The sequence below is a fragment of the Acanthamoeba castellanii genome (genome assembly GCF_000313135.1).
Source record: "Acanthamoeba castellanii str. Neff unplaced genomic scaffold scf7180000084776, whole genome shotgun sequence".
Lineage (NCBI taxonomy): Eukaryota > Discosea > Longamoebia > Acanthamoebidae > Acanthamoeba > Acanthamoeba castellanii.
Window position 1 is genome coordinate 131,492 of NW_004457586.1, and position 24,528 is coordinate 156,019.

At 61.0% G+C, this 24,528-nt stretch overlaps 9 protein-coding genes across 9 annotated transcripts; 6 read left to right on the forward strand and 3 right to left on the reverse strand.

The window, feature by feature from the left end:
* Positions 1-17: 17 nt before the first annotated feature.
* ACA1_277930 (ankyrin domain protein) lies at positions 18-601 on the forward strand (the record flags this gene model as incomplete). The annotated part of the gene is made up of 3 exons (XM_004344555.1): positions 18-231; positions 302-387; positions 461-601. The coding sequence occupies 3 exons, from the start codon at positions 18-20 to the stop codon at positions 599-601; spliced, it is 441 nt and encodes a 146-aa protein (XP_004344605.1).
* An 802-nt stretch (positions 602-1,403) lies between these two features.
* On the reverse strand, positions 1,404-3,096 carry ACA1_277940 (cysteine protease 5, putative; the record flags this gene model as incomplete). The annotated part of the gene is made up of 7 exons (XM_004344556.1): positions 1,404-1,549; positions 1,803-1,872; positions 1,959-2,105; positions 2,190-2,331; positions 2,452-2,516; positions 2,644-2,775; positions 2,851-3,096. The coding sequence occupies 7 exons, from the start codon at positions 3,094-3,096 to the stop codon at positions 1,404-1,406; spliced, it is 948 nt and encodes a 315-aa protein (XP_004344606.1).
* Positions 3,097-4,269: 1,173 nt separating this feature from the next.
* Positions 4,270-6,590, forward strand: ACA1_277950 (VHS domain containing protein; the record flags this gene model as incomplete). The annotated part of the gene is made up of 3 exons (XM_004344557.1): positions 4,270-4,442; positions 4,554-4,647; positions 4,797-6,590. 3 exons carry the CDS (start codon positions 4,270-4,272, stop codon positions 6,588-6,590), a joined length of 2,061 nt encoding a protein of 686 aa, XP_004344607.1.
* Positions 6,591-7,450: 860 nt separating this feature from the next.
* On the reverse strand, positions 7,451-7,822 carry ACA1_277960 (60s Acidic ribosomal protein; the record flags this gene model as incomplete). Its single annotated transcript, XM_004344558.1, has 1 exon — positions 7,451-7,822. The coding sequence occupies one exon, from the start codon at positions 7,820-7,822 to the stop codon at positions 7,451-7,453; it is 372 nt and encodes a 123-aa protein (XP_004344608.1).
* A 378-nt stretch (positions 7,823-8,200) lies between these two features.
* ACA1_277970 (vacuolar protein sortingassociated protein 26, putative) lies at positions 8,201-9,795 on the forward strand (the record flags this gene model as incomplete). Its single annotated transcript, XM_004344559.1, has 7 exons — positions 8,201-8,414; positions 8,547-8,703; positions 8,804-8,997; positions 9,099-9,179; positions 9,241-9,309; positions 9,389-9,531; positions 9,634-9,795. 7 exons carry the CDS (start codon positions 8,201-8,203, stop codon positions 9,793-9,795), a joined length of 1,020 nt encoding a protein of 339 aa, XP_004344609.1.
* A 1,064-nt stretch (positions 9,796-10,859) lies between these two features.
* On the forward strand, positions 10,860-11,992 carry ACA1_277980 (mitochondrial rrna methyltransferase; the record flags this gene model as incomplete). Its single annotated transcript, XM_004344560.1, has 5 exons — positions 10,860-10,915; positions 11,059-11,164; positions 11,227-11,285; positions 11,631-11,719; positions 11,796-11,992. 5 exons carry the CDS (start codon positions 10,860-10,862, stop codon positions 11,990-11,992), a joined length of 507 nt encoding a protein of 168 aa, XP_004344610.1.
* Positions 11,993-12,626: 634 nt separating this feature from the next.
* On the forward strand, positions 12,627-18,068 carry ACA1_277990 (calponin domain containing protein; the record flags this gene model as incomplete). Its single annotated transcript, XM_004344561.1, has 10 exons — positions 12,627-12,702; positions 12,826-12,984; positions 13,076-13,180; positions 13,256-15,731; positions 15,765-16,069; positions 16,161-16,345; positions 16,445-16,572; positions 16,651-16,777; positions 16,852-17,848; positions 17,929-18,068. 10 exons carry the CDS (start codon positions 12,627-12,629, stop codon positions 18,066-18,068), a joined length of 4,698 nt encoding a protein of 1,565 aa, XP_004344611.1.
* A 669-nt stretch (positions 18,069-18,737) lies between these two features.
* Positions 18,738-21,579, forward strand: ACA1_278000 (carrier superfamily protein; the record flags this gene model as incomplete). Its single annotated transcript, XM_004344562.1, has 14 exons — positions 18,738-18,815; positions 18,836-18,925; positions 19,033-19,145; positions 19,214-19,318; positions 19,403-19,497; positions 19,597-19,717; positions 19,832-19,887; positions 20,024-20,092; positions 20,184-20,267; positions 20,377-20,532; positions 20,633-20,921; positions 20,997-21,205; positions 21,304-21,381; positions 21,467-21,579. Coding segments are annotated over 14 exons (1,656 nt in total), but the record flags the coding sequence as incomplete, so codon positions are not given.
* Positions 21,580-22,330: 751 nt separating this feature from the next.
* Positions 22,331-24,365, reverse strand: ACA1_278010 (uncharacterized protein; the record flags this gene model as incomplete). The annotated part of the gene is given in 9 exon segments (XM_004344563.1): positions 22,331-22,734; positions 22,833-22,914; positions 22,929-22,957; positions 22,982-23,090; positions 23,191-23,256; positions 23,340-23,667; positions 23,764-23,868; positions 23,981-24,055; positions 24,151-24,365. The coding sequence occupies 9 exon segments, from the start codon at positions 24,363-24,365 to the stop codon at positions 22,331-22,333; spliced, it is 1,413 nt and encodes a 470-aa protein (XP_004344613.1).
* Between the last annotated feature and the right edge of the window lie 163 nt (positions 24,366-24,528).

Below are 24,528 nucleotides of genomic sequence, written 5' to 3' on the forward strand. Positions count from 1 at the left end.
CGAAAACCGATTGAACGATGCAGACGATCGAGTGGCTGATCGCCGGTGGGGCGGACGTGAACGTGGCGACGGAGAACATGAACACGCCGCTCATGGTGGCCAGCGCCTTCGGCCACCTCGAATGCGCCAACAAGCTCATCGAGGCGGGGGCGCAGGTCAACAAGTGCAACATCTTTGGATGGAAGGCGCTCCACTTTGCCGTACACGGAGGCTACGCAGACATCGTCATTGGTACCTGCCTACCTGCCTACCTGGCTGACACACACACACACAACACTAACATTGAATGCTCGACATTTAGCCCTGTTCAAGGCCGGGGCGAGGGACTCGCTTGCCATCCACAGCACCAACCCAGACAACACGAACCCCAAGAGCAAAACGGCGCAGGTAAGCACGCGCCACCATCCCCCTTCTTCTTCCTTCCTTCTGTTCCGTGCCTCATTGTGTTGTGGGCGCGCAGGAAATGGCGGTGGACGTTGGGCGAGACGACGTCATACGTGTGTTCGACATCTACCTCACCAAGATACCGGCCTACGAGCGCGAGATCAAGAAGAAGACGATCCTCGAGAAGAAGAACTCCTTCCATCACTCCAAGGGCTAACCCCACTGAGGCAACACAACAAGTTATTCTCCACTCCGTTTTGCATCAGGCCCGTCTTGCGTGTTGTCGTGCGGAGCGTGGCTCTGCAGATCGTGCAGAGAGACGTGTACTTTCGTGGTCTTGCACTTCTGCCACGTGTCGAGTGTGCCCGCGTCGAGTGGCGCTGTGGCGCCCCAGGTGAAGGCCAGCAGGTAGTCGGCCTGGGCGATGAAGGAGTTTCTCTCGTGGAAATCCCCGGTGTACCTCGAGCCGGCACCCGAGGTGGAGTGCCATCGCGATGTCGGCGAGGGAGTCCCTTCTCGTTGCGCGGCTGAACTTCTTGTGGTGGAGGTTGGCACTCTTGCCCGGGTTGGTCTTCCCAGTTCTTCGCCCCGGAGTCGTGGAACGCGGGAACGTCGCCGTCCCACGCGCAGGGGATGTGCAACGTGAGCGACCGGGGCTCGCTGGAGAGGTGAGGAAAGAAGAAGCAGCACGGCCAGATGACCTTCAGACGAGAGAGGACTTGGCGGTGGTTCTAAGAAGAGGGTGTAGCAGATTGTACCGGCCCAGGCGGCTCCTCCGCTTACAAGATCGACGTCGTGCCATTCCAGACTCCAGGTCTGTGTGATGACGCGCTCGGCCTCCGCAAACATGAGATCGAAGAGCTGGGCCGTCATGAGCGGCCCCTTGCGGCCTGCAGTACCCACTATCGCCACGCGGGGCATCTTCTGGTGCAGCCAGCTCGTTCGTGTTGTTCACAACTCGAGTACAAAAATGGAAGAATGATGTGTAACGGGATGTTTGCAACAAACCCAACATCGCCTTAGACGATGGAGGACGTGGAGACCTGAGCGACGGCGCAGGCGTCCTGACCGAACTCGAGGTACATGTAGCCCTGGAGTCCCCAATCGGCGCCCCACGAGTTGCGGATGATCCAGTAGGGCGGGTTGGCAGCCAAGTTGTAGCCAACTGCAGTTGTGAACCACACGATGTGATGAGATGATGTTGATATCTAGAGCATAATAACACCACGTCACTCGATCACTGCTCGTATCAAGTTGTAATTATTACCTGCAAGCACGCAATGATCAATGGACGTAGTGCACGCATCGGCGGTGTAGACGCCGCCTGCACCAGACGCAGAAGAGGTGTCAGCAACCCACATCAACGTGTGTAGCGACGCGCGAGTCGCACAGCACGCGTGGACAGACCAAAGCCGTACCGGTGTAGAGGGACCATTGCGAAGCATCGACGCAGACAGAGATGGGGCCATGCTGGGCCAGGTAGTTGGCCTGCGCATCATAACACACACCAGAGGTGAGAAAAGAGCGAAGCCAAAGAGCGAAGACAGGCGAGCCCTTGGGGGGGGGAGGTGTACCATCTGGTGCTCGTCCTGATCCGTCGTGGTGTAGGTCCAGTCAGAGATCTTGGCCACCACCTCGCCTGAGTTGTAGGCGCAGTTGCCATCGGCCGCAGTGTAGGGGTAGTCGGCAAGAGGCTCCAGACCCGGCGCCGACATCACGTACTGCACTCAGATGCGGTGGCAGGGCACACCTACGCCCGTCAGCACACGACACACGCGGACCTCGACAGAGGGGAGAGAGGGCACCTCGTAGGCATTGTAGGGCCAGCCGCCGCCGCAGCCAGAGTCGGTGGAATCGCAGTCGACGATCTGCTGCATGGCGAGCTCGGTCAGCTTGTTGCCGGCGAGAGCCCACTGCGACTCGATGTTCTCGGTCGCGGAGAACGCCCTGCACAGCCCCGAGCGAACATGACGTCAGTTCTCCTCATTGCTATTGCGGCTGTGCCGTTCACGAGAAGAACGAGTGCAGCTGGTGGAAGGCGCGACAGCATACCAGCACGAACCGCACTGGCCCTGGTTGTACACGGGGGTCACGACGCCCGTCTTGTTGCGCCAATCGAACGAAGTCGGGGCCTGCACAGAGGTAAAGACGCGAGTCACATAAACGTACGGTGAGGTGCGGCGGCAAAGCTGCTGGTGTGTAGGCCAACCGTCGGATTGGGAAAGATGAAACGATAGAAGATGAAGTGGTGGTACAAACCTTGAGGCCGGCGTAGGTGGGTCCACGGACGCGCTTTTCGGTGGGCAGGGGCGGCGGGCGCATGAGCACGCGGTTCTGGAACTCCTCCTGAGTCATGTCCGCGAACTGGGTGATGCCGTGCTGCGTCTTGCCCTGGGCATCGAAATAGTTTATGTACATCTCAATCAACATCTCTCTCATCTATGTGAGATCAATGGAAAGACGTACGGCATACTTGGCGTTACGAGCAGCGATCTTGGCGAGGTTGTGGGTGAAGATGCCGAGCCTGTGTTCGTACTCGTCGCTCGCGGCCGCGTAGTGCTTGCCGTAGCGCACGAGGAAGGCATCGAACTGCTCTCTGATGGCCGCGTCGCCGGCCGACGCCGAGTCGTAGGCCTGCGCCTCGAAGGCCAGAGTAACCATCGCCAGCATGGCGAGGGCTGCCATCACTACCGCACGCGATCTCATCTGCATCATCTTGTCAAAAGATCGAAAAACGCAGGGCAGTGAATAAGCTAATTCAAGCACTAGTGGGGACGAGGGTAAGGATGGAGATAGGCCTACCTTTGACGATCGAGTTGCGTGTAACAACGCACTCTGCTCGTTATCTACCTGTGTCATTTAAAATTAAACAACAGCTGTGTCGACATTCCATGAATAGCTGAAGGGAAGCCCTTCGATCAAAAAGAGTGCAGCGACCAACCAAATGAAAGCCACTCCTACACCATTGCCCATACTCCCACATCCCGCCAGAAGGTTTGCAGTGCCCTGGTTGACAGCCAAGTACTTAATGTGCCGTGTGCGTGCAGCCTGACTGATAATCCCAATACGGTGCCGCAAAGGGCGGCTCTCAAGCCGCCACGGCTCCTGCCCCTGTCTGACCACAAGGCCCGGAAAAGCGGAGACCAGTGCCGGAGCACCAACGCCAAAATCGAACAAGTGAAGAGAGCGATAGGCCAAGCGAGGACGCCGCCGCACCATGCTCTAAAGATGTGCATTTTTTTCACCTTCACTCTTGCCAAAACTCCGTATTCTTGTCTTTCGTCCTCTCCGTATCTGGTGGGCTGAACGCACTCACACGCCTTCCACCTCCAGGATTTCGTTGCAGTTTGTCCTTCGGTTCGTCGCGTGTCCCCTCTTCGTGCGCGTAGTGGTTGTCATCAGATCGACCACATACACCCGGGCACATCCCGCCAACCTCGCCCAATCATTACACGACCACTTAGCCGGTCTGAAATGCGATTGGGCGTGACCCTCATCACCGTGGAGGCGGCCGAAATTTCCAATCGATTTTCGCCGGGACACGATTAATATCGCCCGCCTTGTTGGCGGGGGCGTGGGTTGCCTCAAGAGCCCACGCCGTCTTTATCAGCCCCCAGCAGCCGCCTCGCTCGTCAGTCATTCAACTCTCCTCTGCGAACCGCGCACCTCTCCTCCACCGCCTCGCCGGTTTCTTGTCTGCTAAGTGTACAACGACCCCGAGGTCTCTCTACTCAAGAATCATCCAGAATCAGAAAAGCATCGATCTCAAGCAACAACAACTGCACATCAGCTCCTCTCGCGTTCGATTTCCGAAAGAAGAAAAGTCCTCAACGACGATTACTCGACAGTAGATAGCACCTACACAACACACCACACAACAAGAAGATGTTCGGACGATACGATACGTGCCAGACCGTGAACAAGCCGGTGCGCGACGCGGTCTACTACAGACTCAAGTCCATCCAGCGACGCGCCGTGCGTCCAGGACTGGTCTCGCCCGACTGGGAGACCAACCTCTACTTCTGCGGTGTCGTCAACAAGTACCAGAACAACCACTCGTACGCGGCCTCCCCTCCTTTCCCTGATCTCTTCTTCTTCTTATTCGTTGCTCCGCTTCTGTTGTCTCGGGAAGCATCATCTTACGCATGATTGTTTGTGGGTGCCCACAGTCATGAAGCCGCTCTCGGCGTCATTCACAAGCGCCTGCTCGCCGGACTCCGTCGCGTCAAGCGTTCCAACCGAATCACTTACCTCTCCCTCATTGTACGACCCCCCCCCTTCGTCGTCTTCGTCTTCTTCCCCTGTTTTTCGTGGTCGTTCTCGGTTGCCTCGCATTCGCTCTTAGCGCGTCGTCGTATTTCTTAAATTCTTACGCTTCGCTCTTTGCCCCCCCCCTTCCTCCTCCGGTGCAGCTGTTGGAGACCTGCATGAAGAACTGCGGCACCCGGTTCCACTATGTGGCGGCCGACGAGGCCCTGTTCAAGACGCTGCTGCGCCTGGCCCGCCCGCGCATCAGCGGCAAGCGCATGTTCGGCGTGAGCTCGTCGGGCAACTACATGCGCGACCTCATGGAGGAGCGCGTGCTGCTCCTCATCCAGGCCTGGGGCAAGGCCTTCAGCGACCGCACCAACGGCCGCATGAGCCTGTACACCCACCACTACAGCCAGCTGCGGTCCAAGGGCGTGCGCTTCCCGCCCGAGCGGCCCGAGGACGAGGTCTTCTCCAAGCAGGAGAAGGAGGCCCAGGGCCGGTCGTCGCGCAACACGCAGATGGACGAGGAGGAGGTCAAGTCGATCCTCAACCCGCTCAAGGAGTCGATGGACGTGCTCGAGGAGATGCTCAACTCGCTCGGCCCGCGCGACAACCCCGAGAAGGACCCCGTCATCCAGTCGCTGGTGAGCCTGTGCAAGGAGGCCAAGCCGCGCGTCATCAAGCTCATCGACAAGTGCGTCGACAACGAGCACCTCACCGAGTTCCTCATGAACACCTTCGACCGCCTCGAGGAGCTCCTCAGCCAGCACGAGATCAAGTGCGGCCGCACCACCGGCGCCCGCCCGCTCAAGTACGAGACCTCGCGCCCGCCGCGCGAGGGCGGCGCTCCTCGCAGCGGCAAGTCGTCCAAGTCGAGCCGCGGCAAGCAGGACGACAGCGACTATTCGAGCGACGACAGCGACGATGACGACGGCGAGGAGAACTACGACGACGAGAGCGACGACGACGACTACCTGCGCGGCAGCAACAAGGGCGGCAACGTGCCCAAGGAGAAGAAGGGCAGCTTCGGCACCCTCTCGCGCAAGCGCAGCACGTCGCTGCCCCCGCGCGTCCAGCAGAACCCGACCTCGCCCTCGCAGCAGCAGCTCCAGCAGCACTACCAACAGCACCAGCAGCAGCAACAACAGCAGCGCGCCACCCAGAACATGTCGGCCCCGTTCGCGCCCGTCGCCTACCAGCAGCCCCTCTATGGCGCCACCCCGCAGCCGCAGGCCGTGCCCGGCGCCCAGGACGACTACCAGCAGCAGCAGCTCCAGCTGCAGCAGCAGATGCAGAGGCTGCAGATCCAGCAGCAGCAGCAGCAACAGCAGCTCCAGCAGGCCCTCGCCCAGTCGCCGGCCTCGCCGCTCAGCCCCCGCGGCACCGGCGGCTACACCGCCGGTCAGTTCGCCGGCCAGCCCGGCAGCCAGGGCCAGCAGCAGCCGCAGCGCGTGATGGACGTCGGCCGCATGTCGACCGATGACTTCAACAGGCTCGCCGCCCAGGGCTTCAAGACCATGGACCCTGCCGCCGGCCACGCGGGTCAGCCATCGCCCATGTCCCCGTTCTCGGCATCGGCACCCTCGATCCCCTACGCCGGCCCCATCTCTCCGCCGCACTCAGCTGGCAGCCAGCCCCACCCTCAGCAGCAGCAGCAGCAGCAGCAGCTCCAGCAACAGCAGTACGCCCTCTACCAGCAGCAGCTCGCCCAGCAGCAGCACCTGCAACAGCAGCAGCTCCTTCAGCAGCAACAACAACTGTGGGGCCAGCAGCAGCCCGGCAGCCAGGGCCAGCAGTGGCAGCCGCAGACGCTGGCCCAGCCCTCGAGCAGCCACGGCTCCTTCTCGCTGATCGACTCCGACCTCGACTTTCTCGCCTCCGTCGGATCCGGCAAGGGCCAGATGCCTCAGCAGTACCAGTACCAGCAGCAGCAGCACACTCGCTCGGCGGCCTAAAGTCGAACCTGACCTCGAGCTTGCCCACGCTGCCCTCGATGGACCACCACCAGCAGCAGCACGCCCCCTACGGCGGCCCGGGTGCCTACCAGCGGTCGGCGAGCGTCGCCAGCGGCCTTCCGCCTCCGCCTGCCGCCCACCGTTCCCGTACCAACTCGCGCAACGGCCAGGCCTACTGAGCTCAGCAGTGACTCTACAACACACCCGACCCGCGAGAGGCTCGACCAGGACAAGACCTCCCCCCGCAGCGTTGCAGTCGCCGACGGCGAATTCTCCCCTGCAGCTTTACCTCCGAAGACACTTGTAGTGGCTGGCGCTTGGCCGCCAAGTCGTTGTACAGAATATTTATTTGTTCCCCATACCCACTTCGGTGTTGTGCACACTCCTGTCGCGCCCGCCCCTGCCTTGCCATCACTCAAGTTCCGGCAAAGGGCAATGTCGGCCAGCTCAGGGCTTGTGCCCGCGGGTTTTGCCGTACTTGCGCCGTCGCCGTCTCCAGAAGAGGGGTGAAGGCTGACGACAACCCTTTGTTCTGCTGGGGGCAGGCAAGCCACCCAGCTGCTGATAACATCATTCACTCTTGGTAAAGTACACCTCGTGCATGCATCTCTGCTGTGCGGCAGTGCCTGGCCAAACTGCGTTAGCTAGCTCCCAGTTGCTCTGCTTGGAACGACCAAGCACCATTGGGCAGGAAGGCTGATTGTGGCGATACTCTCTCAAAGAGATGGTAAAATGTTAACAGCAACAATTCACCGTGCAGCCAGATCAAAGATCTTTGATCGACAGCAATGAATGAGGGAGAGGTTCGATTTATTCGGAGAGCTAAAAGAACCGATAGGGGGTGCGGGGCATTTGAGAGTTTAGTAGTCCTCCTCATCGCCGCCGAAGAGACCCATACCACCATCACCACCACCATCACCGAAGACGTCATCGTCCTCCTCCTCCTCCTTCTTCTTCTCCTCAGCCTTGGCAGCGGGGGCAGCACCACCGGCGGCGGGGGCAGCAGCGGCGGCAGCGGGGGCAGCAGCACCGACGGGCACGGCACCGAGCTTCTTCTTGCCCTCCTCGATGACCTCGAAGACGTCCTTGCCGCTCAGCTCGCCGACGAGGAGCTCAATCTTCTCATCCTCAGCCTCAACGCCGACAGACTCGAGGATCTTCTTGATGTCAGAACCAGAGGGGGAGGAGTTCCCGCCAAGAACTGCAAGCAGGTAAGCCGCAATAATTCGCATGCTGTTGTAGAAAGAGAGATGTGGTTAGGAATATGAATCTAAGATCGAGATGAGGTGAGGGCCGAGGGGCGACAGGGAGGCCGTACTTTAAGGTACTCCGAAGGGTCCAACTGGTACGATGTAAAAGGGGAAGAAAGAGAAAAGAGGGTCCTTTTTGTGCCGTCCAAAAACCAGCCGCCGGGGAGAAAACGCAGAAACAAATCAGATCAGACGGGTCTCCTACTATTTTCCAGGATTGAGCAGTGCACAAGTGAAAAATGAAGGAAATAAATTTTCCTGGTAATAATAATGGGGTACATTTCTTTGGCCGTTTCAGTTTGTGGGGGGCTGAGTCTTAGAATTTGATCGCTCCCACATTTTGGCTCGAGTGAGGACATCATGGCATTCCTGTTCGGCTCGCCGATTGTGGTGACAATCTTGCTTGATGGTGTGGAAGAGAGGAAAACCATCGACTTCACCACCGAGAACGGATCAGAAAAATTGCCCCTGTACATTGGGGACGAGACCGTGAAGGGTGTTGCCAAAGTCACGTGCAAGGAAGGAAAGAAGTATGAGCACCAGGGAATCAAGGTCGACTTTATCGGGCAAGTTGGTAATCACCGTTCCTCTCATTCCCCCCCCCCCCAAACCTACCCGGTGAATTTGTGGTGTTCGCTTGCATGTGACAAATGACGCTGCCCTTTCAACGCCAGCGTTAAAATCTGATCTCTATTTGTGCACGCAGAGATGTTCTACGAGCGAGGCAGCAGCCACGAATTTGTTTCGCTATCGAAGGAGCTCGCCGCTGCGGGAGAGATCACAGGCGTGAACGAATTCCCCTTCGAATTCTCCAAGGTGGAGAAGCAGTACGAGTCGTACCACGGCATCAACGTGCGCCTCAGGTGTGAATCGCCTTCCAACCCCCCCTCTTTTCGCTGTCCTGTTCTTCGACATCGCTTGTTGTGGGCGCCGGCGCTGACGCACAGGTGGTGGGGAGTGTAGGTACTTCGTGCGCGTGACAGTGACGCGGGGCCTGGCGTCGACGGTTACGACCGAGAAGGACATTTGGGTGCACAACTACCAGGTGAACCCGGACGTCAACAACCCCATCAAGATGGAGGTCGGTATCGAGGACTGCCTTCACATCGAGTTCGAGTACAACCGATCCAAGTACCATCTCACTGATGTCATCATCGGTAACAACGTCTCGCTCTCGCTTCTGCGCCACCTCGCCACTCACCTTTGCCGCGATGGTCTTTAGTAACATAGTTTGCTTGTCTCTCTCGCACTTCCACAGGCAAGATCTATTTCCTGCTCGTGCGCATCAAGATCAAGCACATGGAGATCGCCATCATCAAGCGAGAGTCGACCGGCTCTGGTAAGCCTCGCCTTACGTTCCTAGTTCGTGCCAGTGCGCTAATCGGGCTGCCCTACATCAGGACCTAACCTGTACAACGAGAGCGAGACCATCACCAAATACGAGATCATGGACGGTGCCCCTGTCCGAGGTACTTGCTCCTCCCCACCCGCGATGTTGTGCCTCGACCGCTAAAGAGAGAGGTCTCACGATTGTCGTTACGTACTCAGGCGAGTCAATCCCCATCCGTCTCTTCCTGACGCCGTTCGAGCTCACCCCCACCTACCGCAACGTCCACAGCAAGTTTTCCCTCAAGTACTACCTTAACCTCGTTCTCGTGGACGAGGAGGATCGTCGCTACTTCAAGCAGCAGGTACAATCACCCCTGTGCCCACAACTGGTTTCCAGGTTCAGGCCTGACCAACTGGATGATAATCACTCACCACGTCGTCGTCGTGGCGCGCCCTGTGCGCAGGAAATCGCCCTGTGGCGGAAGGCCGACAAGACGAGAACGAAGACCGGCGAGAGGACGCGTCAGCACAAGAGGTACGAGGGCAAGCGGGACAAGGAAGCGGCCGAAAGGGAGAAGGCCGGCATCAAGGAGCCCAAGAACGACGACGAAGAGCACGAGTACTAGAGTGCAACACCCCTCTCAAACCCCCGCCCGACCCACCCAAGGATGCACCTCCGCACACGCCAGGCCTTCCTCACCCATGACCCGCGTTATCCTTTATCGCCTCGCCCTTGAATGCAGAGCGCCCCCCGTTACTCACTCCCTCCTCTAGTCTTCCGCCCCGCCGCCGCACACCGACACACAGAACATGCCTGGAGCAAAAAGGTGGGTGTGGGCCGCTTGATGGCGAATCACGCGGTGTTGGGGGTATTGGGGTCCAGGAGGATCCCGACCTTGCGGCCAGGCGGTTTGTTGATGAAGCAGGGTTTGCTCTCTGCGTTGGTGGTGAGGCGAGGTCAGGTCTGTGCCGACCTTGACGACCCGCCTCCATAACTCGTGGTACTCGCTGCATCAATGCTGGGAAGGCATGGCACTCCCTGCTACGTCGAACCTTGGACTCGAAGTAGCATGACATCATCTTTGCAAGCTGAGAGCCCACACCCAACCGCTCCTCGTGTGCCTGGGGCCACAAGAGCCAGACCGCCTTGTGGTAGCGAGCCTTGGACAAAACGCAGAAAACAACACGCGAGCAGATCTTCGCTGCGAAGGAAATCGAGATGCGAGGGAGCAGCGCTCGATGCAAGTGGGCCGCTGCACGCGTGCAGGTGGGGCTTCTGAGCTGGGGCTGTGGCCCAGTGAGAGGGTTTGCATCGTTCAGATCGAATGAAGGATTTTCGCGCGGCTGGAGATCGAAGGAGGGAGGAAACAAGCATCGAACCCATCGGTTTCGGCCGGAGGGAGCGAGCGCGACACAAGGCGGGGAGTACGTGTACGGCCTGCAGTCGGTCGAGGCCGCTCTTGCCCGCTACCGCACCAAAGATGTGCTCCGGAGTAGCAGCAGCGACGTCAACACGGAGGGCTGCACCGATGACGGTGCGAATGGATCAACGACAGCGCGGAGGGTGCATCGTCTGTTCCTGCAGATGCCTGGTCGCGACGGTGAGTCGCAAGGAGGAGGCCACAACGACGGCGAGGCACGACAAGGGGTGAACGGGAAGCGTTCCGCCGGTGCGGAGAGCATTCAGGAGATGGCCAAGGAGCTTGACCTCCCCGTGGACTACCTCCCCCGTCGGGAGCTTACCACGTAAGCCCTCCGCGTATCTCAGGTGGATCTCTGTGTCGTGTGGGCCATGTGTGCCGGTGTGTGTGGTGATGAATGACCGCGGTGTGGCGTATGCAGACTCGTGGGCCAAACAACGTGCACCAAGGCGTTGTGCTCCATTGCAGCGCCCTGCGGCCAGCGCTGGCCAACTACATGGAGCGAACGGAGCCGCAGCAGCGAGAAGGCCGTGCGCCTCTCTGGGTGGCACTCGACGAAGTGTGGGATCCTCATGTACATGCCTCCTCCCCCTCTGCGCTCACAGCTCGATCCTGACCGTAGCCCGCGTGCTGCAGAACTTCGGGGCGATCGTGAGGAGCGCCATGTTCTTCGGCGCGCGAGGTATCATCCTAAGGTACTACAGCACAGCACAGCTCTTTATTTGGTGGTTCGCCCCCGGCCGAGAGTGCTCACTCTCCCTCATGTCCGCGCACCACAGTGAAAGGAACTCATGTCCGCCGAGCCCCCATGTGTCCAAGGTGCGTACCGACTGATACATGTATCACTGCGATACGACTCAGCTGACGTCTCGATGCGAAAGGCCAGTGCAGGTGCGTTAGAGTTTGCTCGGCTCTATCGAGCGCGACATCTACCGCAGTTTTTGCACGAGAGCAGCAGACGGTACCACGACCCAAGAAACTGTTCTTGGGCAGGCCCAGTGCTTGACAGGACAACTGCTTCTTTCTTTCCTCGCGCACAGCGGCTGGAACATCGTGGGCACGGCCCTGGAGGCTGATGCCTGTCCGAGCCACAAGCTGAGTCTGAGCGCTCCCACCATTCTGGTGCTGGGTATGGCCACCTTTGCCCATCTTAGCTCCCCGATATGACGTTGGGCTTATTCTCGCCTCCACTGTGATCTCGACAGGCAACGAAGGCTACGGGCTGCGGCCGAGCGTGCGTAACGAGTGCACAATGACCACCAAGATCGAACACAGCGAGGCCTCGGGCGAATGCGCCCACGGCTCCTATAAACTGGACTCACTCAACGTGAGTGTCGCGGCGGGCATCCTCATTCACCAGCTCTCGACATCACTCCATGGCGTGCCCCAGCCACCATCGTAGAGCGGTCGTTAGCCTCTCGAGCCAGCCAGGTACTCACCTTCACGGTGGTCGTTACAACGATTGTAACGGCCTCGGCAAGAATGCGCACAACTGCCGCTTCGATTTGAAAAAAGAGGCATTCCTTACCTATTAAGGACTATAGGCCCAACACTCACCACCCGTTTCTCAAGACACACAGCAGAGGTCCGTGTCGACTGGTTTCTAAACGGTTGAGATCTGACGCGTTCGAGGACTGCATGTTGATGCTGCCGGTGGTGACACATAACACAGAATAGATCGCGAGCGCCCCACGAGTGACTTCCGTCGAACCTCTCGCAGCGCCGATTTTCTCTCCTTGCAACGGCTCATCTCCCCACCTCTTTCCTCATCCCTCCCCCCTCCCCCCCAAAATACCCACGCCGCGACTCGAGCAGCGAGGAGGCGGAAATGGCGACGAACAGTTGCGATCTTCCCGCCCAGGCTCTCGACCCGCGAATCCTAGACCCGACCCGCACGAGCTTCGAACAGCTCCCCCATTCCCAACAACTTCAATACACCGTGCGTCTCTCTCTCTCGGCCTCCACTGCACTGGCATGTATGGCGTCGGCGGGTTGTATCTCACAGCTCCTTCCGCGGGCAAACGTGGCAGGCCTTCATGGGCTGGTGTAACTTCTGGCTTGAGCGAGCCCGTCTCCCCGTCCTCTCCGATCTATCCGTCGACTTTGGCAGCGGTGCGCACGACACCCACCGCCACCACCGCCACCACCGCCACCGCCACCACCGCCGCCACCCACCCAGGCGGATGGGGCTTACCTGCAGCCGTGCTGTGCACACGGATGGATGTGTGGACACAGGCGCGGTGCTCTCTTCTCTGCTGGAGATTTTGTCTGGGAAGCCGGTGCCGGACATCAGCTTAGCCGGTTCTACCAAGGATCACGTCGCCAACCTCGAATCCTGCTTTTCGTTCATGAGGCGAGAAAACGTGCTCCTTCTCCACATCATCCAGCCACAGGGTACCTTCGCACGCCGCCTTCCTTCAAAAAACAACAGAAACGATCTCACGTGGCTCTCTTCTCATCACGTTGTTGTTCTTCCACGCACCAGACATTCACGACGGGAAGCTCACCTCCGTGTTTGCCCTGATCTGGGCGCTGATCGTCTACTACGGCATCATCAGGCCGTTGAGCTACGAAGAAGCCGCCCCGAGCGGTACGGCCTTGCTGTGTTGTGCCAATCATTTTTTTTTCTTCGCTCACCCTGCTCCTTGACGCGGCCAATCATTAGAGCTTCACGGGCCGATCTCGCTGGCCACGGCGGAGAAGCTGCTGGCGCGCCGCGTCAACCTCTTCCTGACTCACGAAGACAGGGCGGGCAAGAAGGGCAAGAAGAAGCGAAAAGAGGCTGCGACCCTGCGTGCGGCGCTATTCAACTACGAGACGGCGCTCGAGAGCGGCAGCCTCTTCTCCAGCCTCATCGCCAAGGTGAAGCCCCGACTGCTTACCGCCAAGGGCGACGGAGGAAAGGAGCGCAAGCGGAGGGATGTCGGCGCCGTACTCGCACTCGACTCCGCGCTTGACCTCCTCCGCCGAAAGTGGGGCCTTCCTGCCTTCTTCGCCGAGCGCGACTACGCCGCGTGCCTGCGCGAGAAGAAGCCGGTCCTGGCGTATGTCACGCTGTGCCTCCACGCCCTTCGCCCCGCGCCCTCGCCATCGTCGTCGGAGCCCAACAACAACGCCAGCGGCGTCTCGAGCAGCAGTAGCAGCAGCGCGATCACTGCCTTCGTGGGAACGAACAGCGGCGTGGTGTCATCGAGCGCGCTGCTGGCCGCCGTGGACTCAGCTGCGGGTCGCGAGCCGGTGGAGGACATGAAGCTGCGGCGATCCAACTCCACCGGCCTGCCCTCGTCTCGAAGCGGCGTACACTCGCTCGCTGCCGCCGCTGCCATCGCAACCAGCAGCGACAGCAGGAGCCAAGCCGCCGCCGGTGGTACTGGCACCGCGAACGAGAGCTCACGAAAGCGGAGCCTGTCGGAAGTGCTCCGCAGGAGTGCCCTCGGGCTGCTCAATCGAGCGATCGCAATGGCCGACGACAAGCAGCCGCCGCAGGAGCAACAACCACAAGTGCAGATGCAACGCACGGAAGAGGCAGGAGCCAGCCAGGTGGAACTACCGCGGCCAGCCAAGAAGCAGAAGGCCCGCAAGAGGCGGCCCAAGACGCTTGACGAGCGGCCGCGTCGGCGGAAGAAGGACAAGGACGCAGCGCCGAAAGCGGAGTTGGAGGAGAAACCGGCGACGAAGAGCCCACGCGAGACCCTCGTGGACTCACTGGCCAGCACCCAGCAAGAGCAGCCGCTGATGAGCACCGCGTGCTGCGAGGGCGTGACCACCATCGCCACCCACGACGCAGCAGCATCCAATCCATCGATCGTCACAGAGCAGCCACCGCAGCCGAGCGCAGATGGCGGAGGGAGCGAGCAGCCGCCGGCGGAGAGCGGACCGGGCGCGAAGAAGAAGACGAAGAAGAGCAAGCAGCGGAGGGAACGGAAGGAGGCCAAGGCCAGCGCCAATGAGGAGCGAAAGCTGCGGCGCGGCAAGGACTCGCTGGGTAGCGACAGCGTCGAGGCGACGCCCGTAATCGAGACCGCCACCGACAGTGCTGCCAAGGAGGGCGGTCCGGTCTCGAAGGAGAGCGGCGGCGGGCTGACGGTGAGTGGCCTGCTGCGTAAGAAGGACCGGAAGGAAAAGGGCGTCGAGGGCAAGAAGGCCGCGAAGAAGCAGAAGAAGGGCTCCAAGCTCATGAACCTCATCACGCGGCCGCGGGGCAAGAGTCGGGCTGACACCCTCGAGGCCGGCTGGGTCGAGCACGCGGCCCGGGCCGCCAGCCTCATCGCCCAGGAAGACGCCACAGCGGCAGCGCCACCCGAAGCCGAGGCCCTGTCCTGCATCGCCGCGATCGGCCACACCAGTAGTGACGGCAACATCGGCAGCGTGGGCGGTGGTAGTGGCGGAGGCGGTGGCAGTGGTACGTTCGCGCAGAAGCTGGAGGCCCTCGCGCGCGTGCTGCTCGACCAGCGACCTATGACGCAGGCGGAGAGTCTGCACAAGAAGCGGTTCGAGGAGATGGAAACTACCATCGAGCAGGTGGTGGCGCTGGTCCAGGCCGAGCTCGACGTCTGGCAGAAGCTGCGCCTCGCCGCGGCCCGCGACAACGTCGCCCCGACGCCTGCGATCCTCGACCAGGCCAGCTACGAGGGCTCGGTCCGCCGCGCCCTGCAGGAGCTGGTCGTGGCCCAGAGGGAGGTGAAGCGGGTCGTGGCCATCTCGCCGCTCATCTCGTCCGGCAGCTCGCTCCACCCGCTGTGGAAGCAGGTCCTTGACTGCCTCCAGCAGCTGGTCAACGAGATCAAGGCCGATGCCGGCACGGCCAGCCTGCGGCGCCGGCGGGACAAGGGTGCCTCGATCCCGACCATCTCGCTCATGTCCTACAGCCCCGCGGGCGAGACCACCGACATCAGCAACGGCTCCGTCGACAACCCGCGCGGCAACGGCGTGGTGGCCCACAAGAGCGGAGGCGAACTGGGCGTTGAGGGCAGGCAACAGCCCTCCCGATCGCTGTCGGCGTCCAACAACAGCACCACTCCCACCACCGGCGACAAGCCGTCCGCGAGTCATGGTCGTACGACGGCCGGCGGCGGGGAGAGGACCGGCGGGGTGCTGCTCCGGCTGCGGTCGTTCAACTCGGCCGACGATGCCAGCAAGCGGTCGGCCGCGGTGGTCCCCCGCGCGCCCAACAGCTACAAGCCGGCGCGCGAGGCCAAGGCCAAGCCAACCGTTGTACGCTCCAGCACGAGCGACATCGAACGGACGCCGTCGGGTCCGCCGTCGGGCAATGGCGCGCAGGGGAGCGGTACCAGCACGAGCGAGATCCTGGACAGGGACCGGGATCGATTCTGGCGCAGCGTGCGCAGTGCCAACAGCAACAAGAAGACGCCCAACGGCCCCGAGGAGCCCCTGGTCGTGACCCTCTGCAAGCAGAACATCCGGGCCTCGCTCCAACTCCTCCAGAGCGACGTCCTCTCCACCCCCTCTGCCGACGCGCGTACGTTTCAACTACACACTACATGCTCGCGCGCGCGTGTGTGTGGATTCTATTGGGACCGTAGCTAACCTGGACGATGCCCCCTAAGCAGCGGCGGTGCGAGAGGTGGGCCAGGGCAAGGCGGCGCTCAACGGTGAGGCGGCACAGTTGCTGTCCGATCTGGAGAGCGTGGAGGGCGTGCTGGACAAGCTCTTCCTCGTGTTCTCATCGGTTGACAGCCTCAAGACCCACAGCCTGGTGGACCTGACGGACTTCTCCAAGCTCATCTACGACCTCGTGTGCCGCCTCAAGGGCGTCGAGCGAGCCTTCCGGCGGTCGCTGCTCGACTTCAGCCTGCGGAGCCTCGGGACCGACAGCAGCCTGACGCGCGACAAGCTCGCCGAGCGCAACGCTGGCAACCTCACCATTTGGAAGACCATCATGCGCGACTCGGGGTCGCTCTTGGAGGAGACCGTGCTCGTGCTCGACTCCATCCGCCAAAACAACGTCGTCAAAACCATGCGGTACCACACGCCCGTCTCTCTCTCTCTCTCTCTCGCAGCGAGTACTCATTGCACTTGTCGACGCGGTGGCGCACACAGGCTGAACGCGTGGCAGAACCTGCGAGAGAAGGTGGCCCTGCAGGTGAACCGCCTCAAGCTGGACTTTAAGAAGGACGTGCCTTGGTCATCCAGCACCTACAACTCCCGGAGCGACGCCTCGTCTGAGGTACCCTCTGACCAGACCAGGAATTGTGACTGCGAGCGGTGGCTCATCTCGCCTTGCTCGTTGCTGTCGCTCAGGACATCATGCGAATGGTGGAGAAGGAAATCGCGGGGCTCGAAGTGGAGGTGCGGGAGGAGAAGCAGGCCGCCGCGGAGCAGGAGGCCACGTCATCAGCCATTGCGTCGGACCTCCTGCTGGCCGCGGGCGAGGGCTCGTCAGCTTCGTCGTACACCAAAATGGCGTCGCTGCTGCTGGACAGCCCGCCCGACGAGTCGGTGGTCTCGTCCACGCAGCAGAGCGAGAACGAGCAACAGATGAACGAAATCTTCGACTTCCTCCACAAGAAGCTGGCCAACTCCGGACTGGCCCGCTCGCGAATGAGCTTGCCCGTCGCCATGCCCACCATGCCGCCGCCAGTGTGCAACCCCGCACTCACGGACGCGCTCAAGCCCGAGCCTACGCTGCCCCCGCCGACCTCGGCGTCGGGCGTGGCTGTGTTCCACACCATACCAGATGTCGCCGACTTGCCGCCGCCGCTGGAGGAAGACGACGGTGCCGACTATTACGACGTCGACGAGCAGCCGGAGAACCAGAAGATGAACAACATCTTCTCCAAGCTACAGCAGAAGCTTGCCAACGAGGGCATTAAGACGATCCCGCCCACTCCGCGCTTCGTCTCGTCGGCCGAACAGGCCGTCGTTACCGAGCTCGTCGGCAGCGGTGAGTGCGAGGACCTGCAGCCGCTCTGCGCGCAGGCCACACTCCCCAGCCCGCCCTCGATCGAGATGCTTCCCAGCCCGCGGCTCATGGCCCTCAGCCTCCGCCGCGGCTTGGCCGGTTCGTCATTGTCGGGACTGGCCGCCGTGTCGATCCACCTCTACCATGCGCGCCTGCTGCCCTCTCGACAGCAGGAGCAGGCCGACGCCGACGCCATCGCCGGGCCGCGACCGCCGCCCAGTGCTCGGGGCGGGCGACTCGACATGTGCGCTCGCTGCGCACGCCACATCCCCGACGACCAGCCGCGCCTGCTCGCGTTGGGCCGCGTCTACCACCAGCCTTGCCTGACCTGCACCGGTACAGTTCTCTCTCTTCCACGCTCTGGAGAACAGAGAAGCATGTGGGGGCTGATTGCATGTGGTGGCGCTTGGACACAGGGTGCGGGCGGCTGCTGGAGCGCGAGTTCCACGCCAAGGAGGAGGCGACCTACTGCAGCGAGTGCACCCGCAACCCCGGCACGCAGCCGCGGCAATCTTCGTCATCGCTGCCCCCATCGCTACCAGACTTTGCGCCATGATGGTGGCCATAGCCCCGGCACCCGGAAGTGTAAATACACCCCCCCATACAATCACCCATCTTCAACTCATTGGCAGGGACCAGCAATGGTGAGCCCAACGTGCTGCGCTCGTCCCACTGCGCCCAGGAGAGTACCAGAGACTGCTGCCAGAGGAGAGATGTGGTCTGGCTCTGTCCCTGGGTCTTGGGCGCACACGCCACAAGATGAAGGTGACGGCCGTCGACAGGTCTCGTGGGGCCATCTGCGTGACATTTCGCCAGGCGGCCTCTGGCTTTTGTGCGCACCACCTTGTCCTGGGAAATCCCGCCCCAGCCTGATGTCAGCCGTCGTCGAGCCGAAGAGGTGATGCGATCATGGACTGGTCGAGCAGCGTTTCCGCACTGCCAAGTTGAACACAGCGTCTCGCTTTAGCAAAGCCCCCCCCTCGAAAGATTCAAGAAGTTGTCAAGAGCCTGGGCTAAACTCGAGATTCCTCGAACCTCTCATCTCTCTTGGCCAAGAAGTGAAGGTTCTACCAAGCGACCTCACAACCACCACCCATCTGTACAACACACACAAGGCTCCTCATGAACGCGGCAGCTGCCGCGAATCCACACGGCCCCTTGCGGCGCTCCTCTACCACGTCTTCATCCACTCCCTCATCTTCGGCGGCAGCCACGGCACCCCCGATGCCTACAGCCCCGCCTCCATCCACCGCCTCGCGACCTGCCTCTTCCTCCTCTCCAACCGGTGCTCCGGGTAGTGCCGGTGCACCTCCTTCTGCAGCCCCGCCCTCCGCATCCGCCAGCAGCATCGGGGCGGCCGTCGCGGCCCTCCCCTCAGCTCCCGCCCAGCTCAAAGCCTCCCTCCCCGCCATCGTACGTCGTTCTGCCCTATGCCAACAAAAACAAACAAAATCAAATAAAAATACAAATACAAATAATAATAATAACCGAAAATAATGACAATACAACCCAATGGACAGGCGAGAGAGGAGGCGAACGTGGAGCGATACCGGCGGGTGTTCGAAGAGCTGGACCTCGACTCCAGCGGGTCCCTCGACGAGCACGAGATACAGGCCGGCCTGCAGAGAATGGGGTACCCCTCGCCACCGTAGAAGAGTCAGCCGGTTGGTCTAACTCAGTCGCTGTGTCCGCTTGTGCTAGGCTGCCGTCGTCGGACAAGCAGGTGCACGAGATGATGGTCATGGTCGACGCAGACAAGGACGGCTCCATCTCCTACGGCGAGTTCGCCTCCTTTGCCCAGGAGAGGTTCGTCTTCCTCGCACACGGCGTGCACAGCCGACTGCAGTTTGAACTCAACACGACGATGCGTGGCCTCCACGAAACAAACAGAGAAAAGGATCTGAGGGAGCTGTTCGACGAGATCGACCTCAACGGCAACGGTCTGATCGAAGCCAACGAGATCCGCATCGCCCTCGAGAAGATCGGTAACGCACACGATGGACCTCCACCGCATTAAAAACCCCTCAAAGTGAGACGCGTCATGCTGATGGCCCTCCCCCACACTCGCAATGGGTGATGTGCAGGCATGAGCACAGAGGTGTCGGACGGTGATATCATCCAGCTGATCGATCGGATGGGCGTGGATCACACGAAAGGAATCGACTTCCAAGTCTTCAAGCGCATCCTCATGCTCTTCCCTTCTCGGTACGCACGCTCTCTGGATCTCTGGCTCTCTTAGCACCAGCGCTGGCGTGTATGGCCATTGTTTACCTTTATCATCGGCGCGCACCGCACCCACCCACTCTTTCATATACACAGGAACATATCCATCAGCAATGTATTCGACTACTGGTTCAGGCACATCATCGACACAGGTTCTGAACACCACGCTCCTCTCTTCTCTCTCTCTCTCGTGTGTGTGTGTGTGTGTGTGTGTGTGTGTGTGTGTGTGTGTGTGTGTGTGTTGGTTCTTCTACCGATCGTATGTCTTATTATTGCGGGCGTGCGCAGGGGATGAAGTCATCATACCGGACATAATCGACCACCCGATGAAACGCCTCATCGCCGGAGGCATCGCTGGTTCGTCCACTCCCCCAATCCCCCAGCCCACAGTCCCACGCAGCCCTCGCTAGTCTCCATCCATCCAACTGACTCCTCGTGGCTCGCTCAGGTGCGGTATCCCGAACAACCACGGCCCCCTTTGATCGCCTCAAAATGTTGCTGCAAGCCCAGAACTCTTCAGCCATGCTCGCCGGTACCACAATCTCATCTGCCCCTTCCCCTGTCTGTGCTGGCGCTATGGAAGAGGTCAGGCCTCTACCAAGAGAAGTGCTCACGGATCGTTGTTGTGGTGGTCACCGCAGGCGTTGCGACGAAGCAGCTGGCCGGCGGCAAACCAGCAGCGGCCCGTCCGGGTGTGATCCGCCCCGCGCCGGATGCGGCCGCGAGGGCTGCTGCGCCCGAGTACCGTGGAATCTGGAACAGCCTCAAGAAGATATACTTCGAATCGGGCTGGAAAGGTGCGTCTCTACCCCAGAGCTCCCAGAGTGCACTGTGCTCGTCGTTCTCATCGTCGTCGTCATCGTCGTCGTTGTCATTGTTTGGCGCTCTTCTCGTCAGGCTTCTATCGGGGCAATGGGACGAACATCATCAAGATAGCGCCCGAGTCGGCGGTCAAGTTCTGGGCCTACGAGTCCATCAAGCGGATGCTGTGCCGCGACTCGTCGGCGCCCGCCATCAAGGAGAAGCTCATCGCGGGCAGCGCCGCCGGTGCCATCTCGCAGACCGCGATCTACCCCCTGGAGATCACCAAGACCCGCCTTGCCGTCTCCGCGCCAGGCGAATACCGTGGCATCATGCACTGCATCTCTTCGATCGTCAGAACCGACGGTGTCTCGGCCCTGTTCAGGTGCGACACCTGCGCCAACTTTGTTGTTGTGCGACACTTGGATTCACACGACCGCACACGCACACGCACGCACAGGGGTCTGTTGCCGTCGGTGGTGGGGGTGATACCGTACGCGGGAGTGGACTTTGCGGTGTATTCCACCCTGAGGGACGTCTACACGCGGCGCTACCCGAACACGCACCCGGGCGTGCTCACGGTCTTCGTGTGCGGGGCGATCTCGAGCACGTGCGGCCAGGTGGTCGCCTACCCCCTGCAGCTCGTGCGCACTCGCCTTCAAACGCAGGGTACGCGCTCGATCCGATCCGATCTCTCTCTTTCGGTGATGAAGTACCGGAGCTTCCTCACCATCATCATATCCGCGATCTCTCTCGTGGTGGTGCAGGGATGGCCGGGAGACCCATGTTGTACAACGGAATGAGCGATGCCTTCTTCAAGATTTGGAAGTGTGATGGCCTGCTCGGTACTGAGACACCACACACGCGCGCACCACACACGCATATACTTGGCCTCACTCGTGTGTTGTGGTATGGGTGAGTGACGCGCAGGGTTCTATTCGGGCATATTGCCGAATTTCATGAAAGCGATCCCTGCGGTGAGCATCAGCTACATCGTGTACGAACAGGTGAGCCGGGGCATGGGCATCAGCAGCGGCCTCTGAGGGTGAGCGAGCGCTCACGAGTTGGTGTCCTTCTTCCATGTACATGTGCCCTTTTCTACTCGCCAACAACAAGACAGCTTTCCTAAGTTACTACTCACTCCTCGATCGCGAGTGGTATGCGCAACGGAGGGGTATTGATCATGAGAGTGTGGGTTGTGGCCACAGCCCAATGTCACAGCCAGCGCCATTCCAGAGATCCATCTGGTAATGCCACCGAGCCTGGGAGCTTTGCCAGCGTCCGGGACCAGCTGCACCACGTGTTCTCAGCTGCGCCAGGGCAACACTGATGTCCCGCACTAGGGTGGTCTAACAGCCCAAGATGATTCCCGATCGGGCGATTCTGATATCGGGCGCCCTGGGCCTAGCGCCGCTAGCGGCAACTCATCAGCACTTCCACAACATCGTCTTCTTACCGGCGCCGGCGTCTCCACTGGGGCGACACACAGGCACACTTACCTCTGCGTTCACGCTCAGAGTCAGGCATTCCTGCATTTCGAGGCTGTGCGGCCGTGGCCCTCCCGAAGGAGTCCATGGTGGTGCCGCACTGCCAGGCGCAGGGCTGCGGCGGCGTGCTCAAGCCCGACACGGTATCGTTTGGCCGCGGCTGCGCCACGCCAATATCGTCCGACAGGGCAGTGGCTCCACGCCTGCGATCCGCGACGGCCGTTGTGGCGAGATGATGGCCGCCCTTCAGCACTGACGTCCCACAATCCAGAGAAGGCATATAAAACAGAGAGAAGCTCTTCGTCGTTCAAAAGTTCTCGTAGAGCAGGGGCCGAGTGGTTGGTGGGAACATGGCCTTGATGACCCTCCGTGTAGCCTTGGGGAAGGAGTTGCCCCAGCCTCGGCCCTCGATCTCGTCGGCGCCCTCCTTGACCACTCCGAACACGAGAGCCGTCAGCCCGCGGACATCGAGCTGCGCGCCAGCGCCGTCGTCGCTGTCGTGGTGGTCGCCGGAGGCCTCGGCCTTGTCGCGGTGCTGGACGCGGAGGCGGCCCTGGTGGACGGTGAAGCGGTAGCGCTGCTGGTGGTTGGCCGGGAAGAAGGGGTCGAGGAGGGTGAAGTCGAGCTGCAGCCCGTCGTCGCCGCCGACGGGGAGTCCCTCCAGCCCCTTCACCGACACCACGCGGGCCATCTGCGGCTTCAGGATCTCGACTGTGTGCGTGTGCGTGTGCGGGTGCGTGTGCGGGTGCGTTACAGCGAAGTGTAAGAAGAGTATGAGGTGATCGCGAGAGACGAGCTAGAGGTCCGACCTGAGGTGATGTGGAAGGCGGCGTCGGCGACCAGGTTCTCAAAGTCTTCGTCGGGCGAGATGATCAGCGTGACCTCCTTGGCCTGGCGCGGAGCACACAGCAACCGAAGTCAGCCCAAATTACGGCTGCATAGGCAGCACATGGCGTACGTGCCTGATCCGTGTGAGAACCGATCCAGCTCAGGAGTGCGGTTCGGGCGGCGACGCTCGCGTAGGCAAACACGTCGACCTTCATCGTTCCCGTCATGAACGGCCCCAGCTGCCCCCGCGACACAACGCGCGCGGCTCATCAGCCCAACACTCACCACCATCACCTCCTGCAATGCGCGGCCCATTTTCACTGCGTGGCACTCGCGTACCGTGTAGCCGAGCACGCCGGCGATGCCCTTGTGGTCGCGCACCACCACCGCCCAATGCGGTATGACCTGGGGGTCGGAGAGAGTCGGGGTTGAGTCAGTCGCCAATGGCTGGCGTTTTGTTTTGATATCGGGCGGTGTAAGGTGTGCACCTTCTCGCTCCAGTCCATGTGCTTCTCCAGCGTCTCGTCGGCGAAGCGCGCGAAGCCGTGCACCTTCTTCTGCAGGCGCGCCAGCAGGTTGACGTACTCGTTCTTGTCAAAGCCGGCCGCCGGCACGCGCTCCAGGCGCAGCGCGGGCGAGGGTCGGAGGCCGGCGAAGATGGCCGGGGAGAAGACCACCTTGCGCTTGCTGTGGACGCACACGTAGCCCATCCGCTCGTAGAACGACGCCTTGAATGGGTACAGCGCCGAGAACGGCACCGCGTGGTCGCGCATCAGCCCCAGCGCGCTCTTCATCAACGCCGACACGTGGCCCTTTCTGGGTACCCTCTTTGCAGTGAGTCGCGACCGGCCAGCGATGGTGGCGATGTGCCGAGATGGCGACGATGGTGACGGCGAGAGGAGTGGTACGTACCGTCGTGACTCGGGATAGCAGGACACGCCGCGCATGCCGGCCATCCTGAAGAGGCCGCCTCGCACGTTCTGGGTCATCGGGATCACGCCCGCACCAGCCGCCACCCTGATCACGTGATGCCATTATTATTCATTTGCATTGCGTGCGCCTTGCGTCGGCCTTCGGGTTGGTTCGTTCGGCATTGAACGAGGCGAGGAGGGAGGAGGAGGGAGCGTACAGCTGCTGGGGTCCCACCTTGAGCATCATCACGAGGACCTCGGCCAGGTGCGGCGGCACCTCCTTTGCCTCCACGCTGTGGTTGGGCACGGGCCAGAAAATGAAACTTGAATTTAAATGAATAAATAAAATAAAATAGAATTGTTATTGCACTCAAAAAAGGGAGGGTACTGGGGGTGGTCGAGGCCGGTGGACGGCGCAAAGCAGTAGGCGCGAAGGCCCATCCAGTCCTTGAATAGCTGCACGTCGTTGACGCCCTGGTGGAGCATCGCCGCGTCGGCCTGTTCTTGCCCGCCTTCGCCCAACGTCACCACCGGCGCGGGCCTGAACGACCACCCCCGGCCCTTCGTCACCGGCCCGACACCATCACCACCACCCTCCTTCATCGAGGCAGCCTTCTCCTTCTTGGTCGAGCGCTCTGGAAAAAAACAGCCACACCGAGGCCTCCGGAGGTGCAAATTCGCCGGTTGGTGGCGGGACGTTGTTTTGTTTGCGGGCTGGTGAAGGTGAAACGAACGAGAAAGATGAAGAGAAAGAGAAGGGACGAGG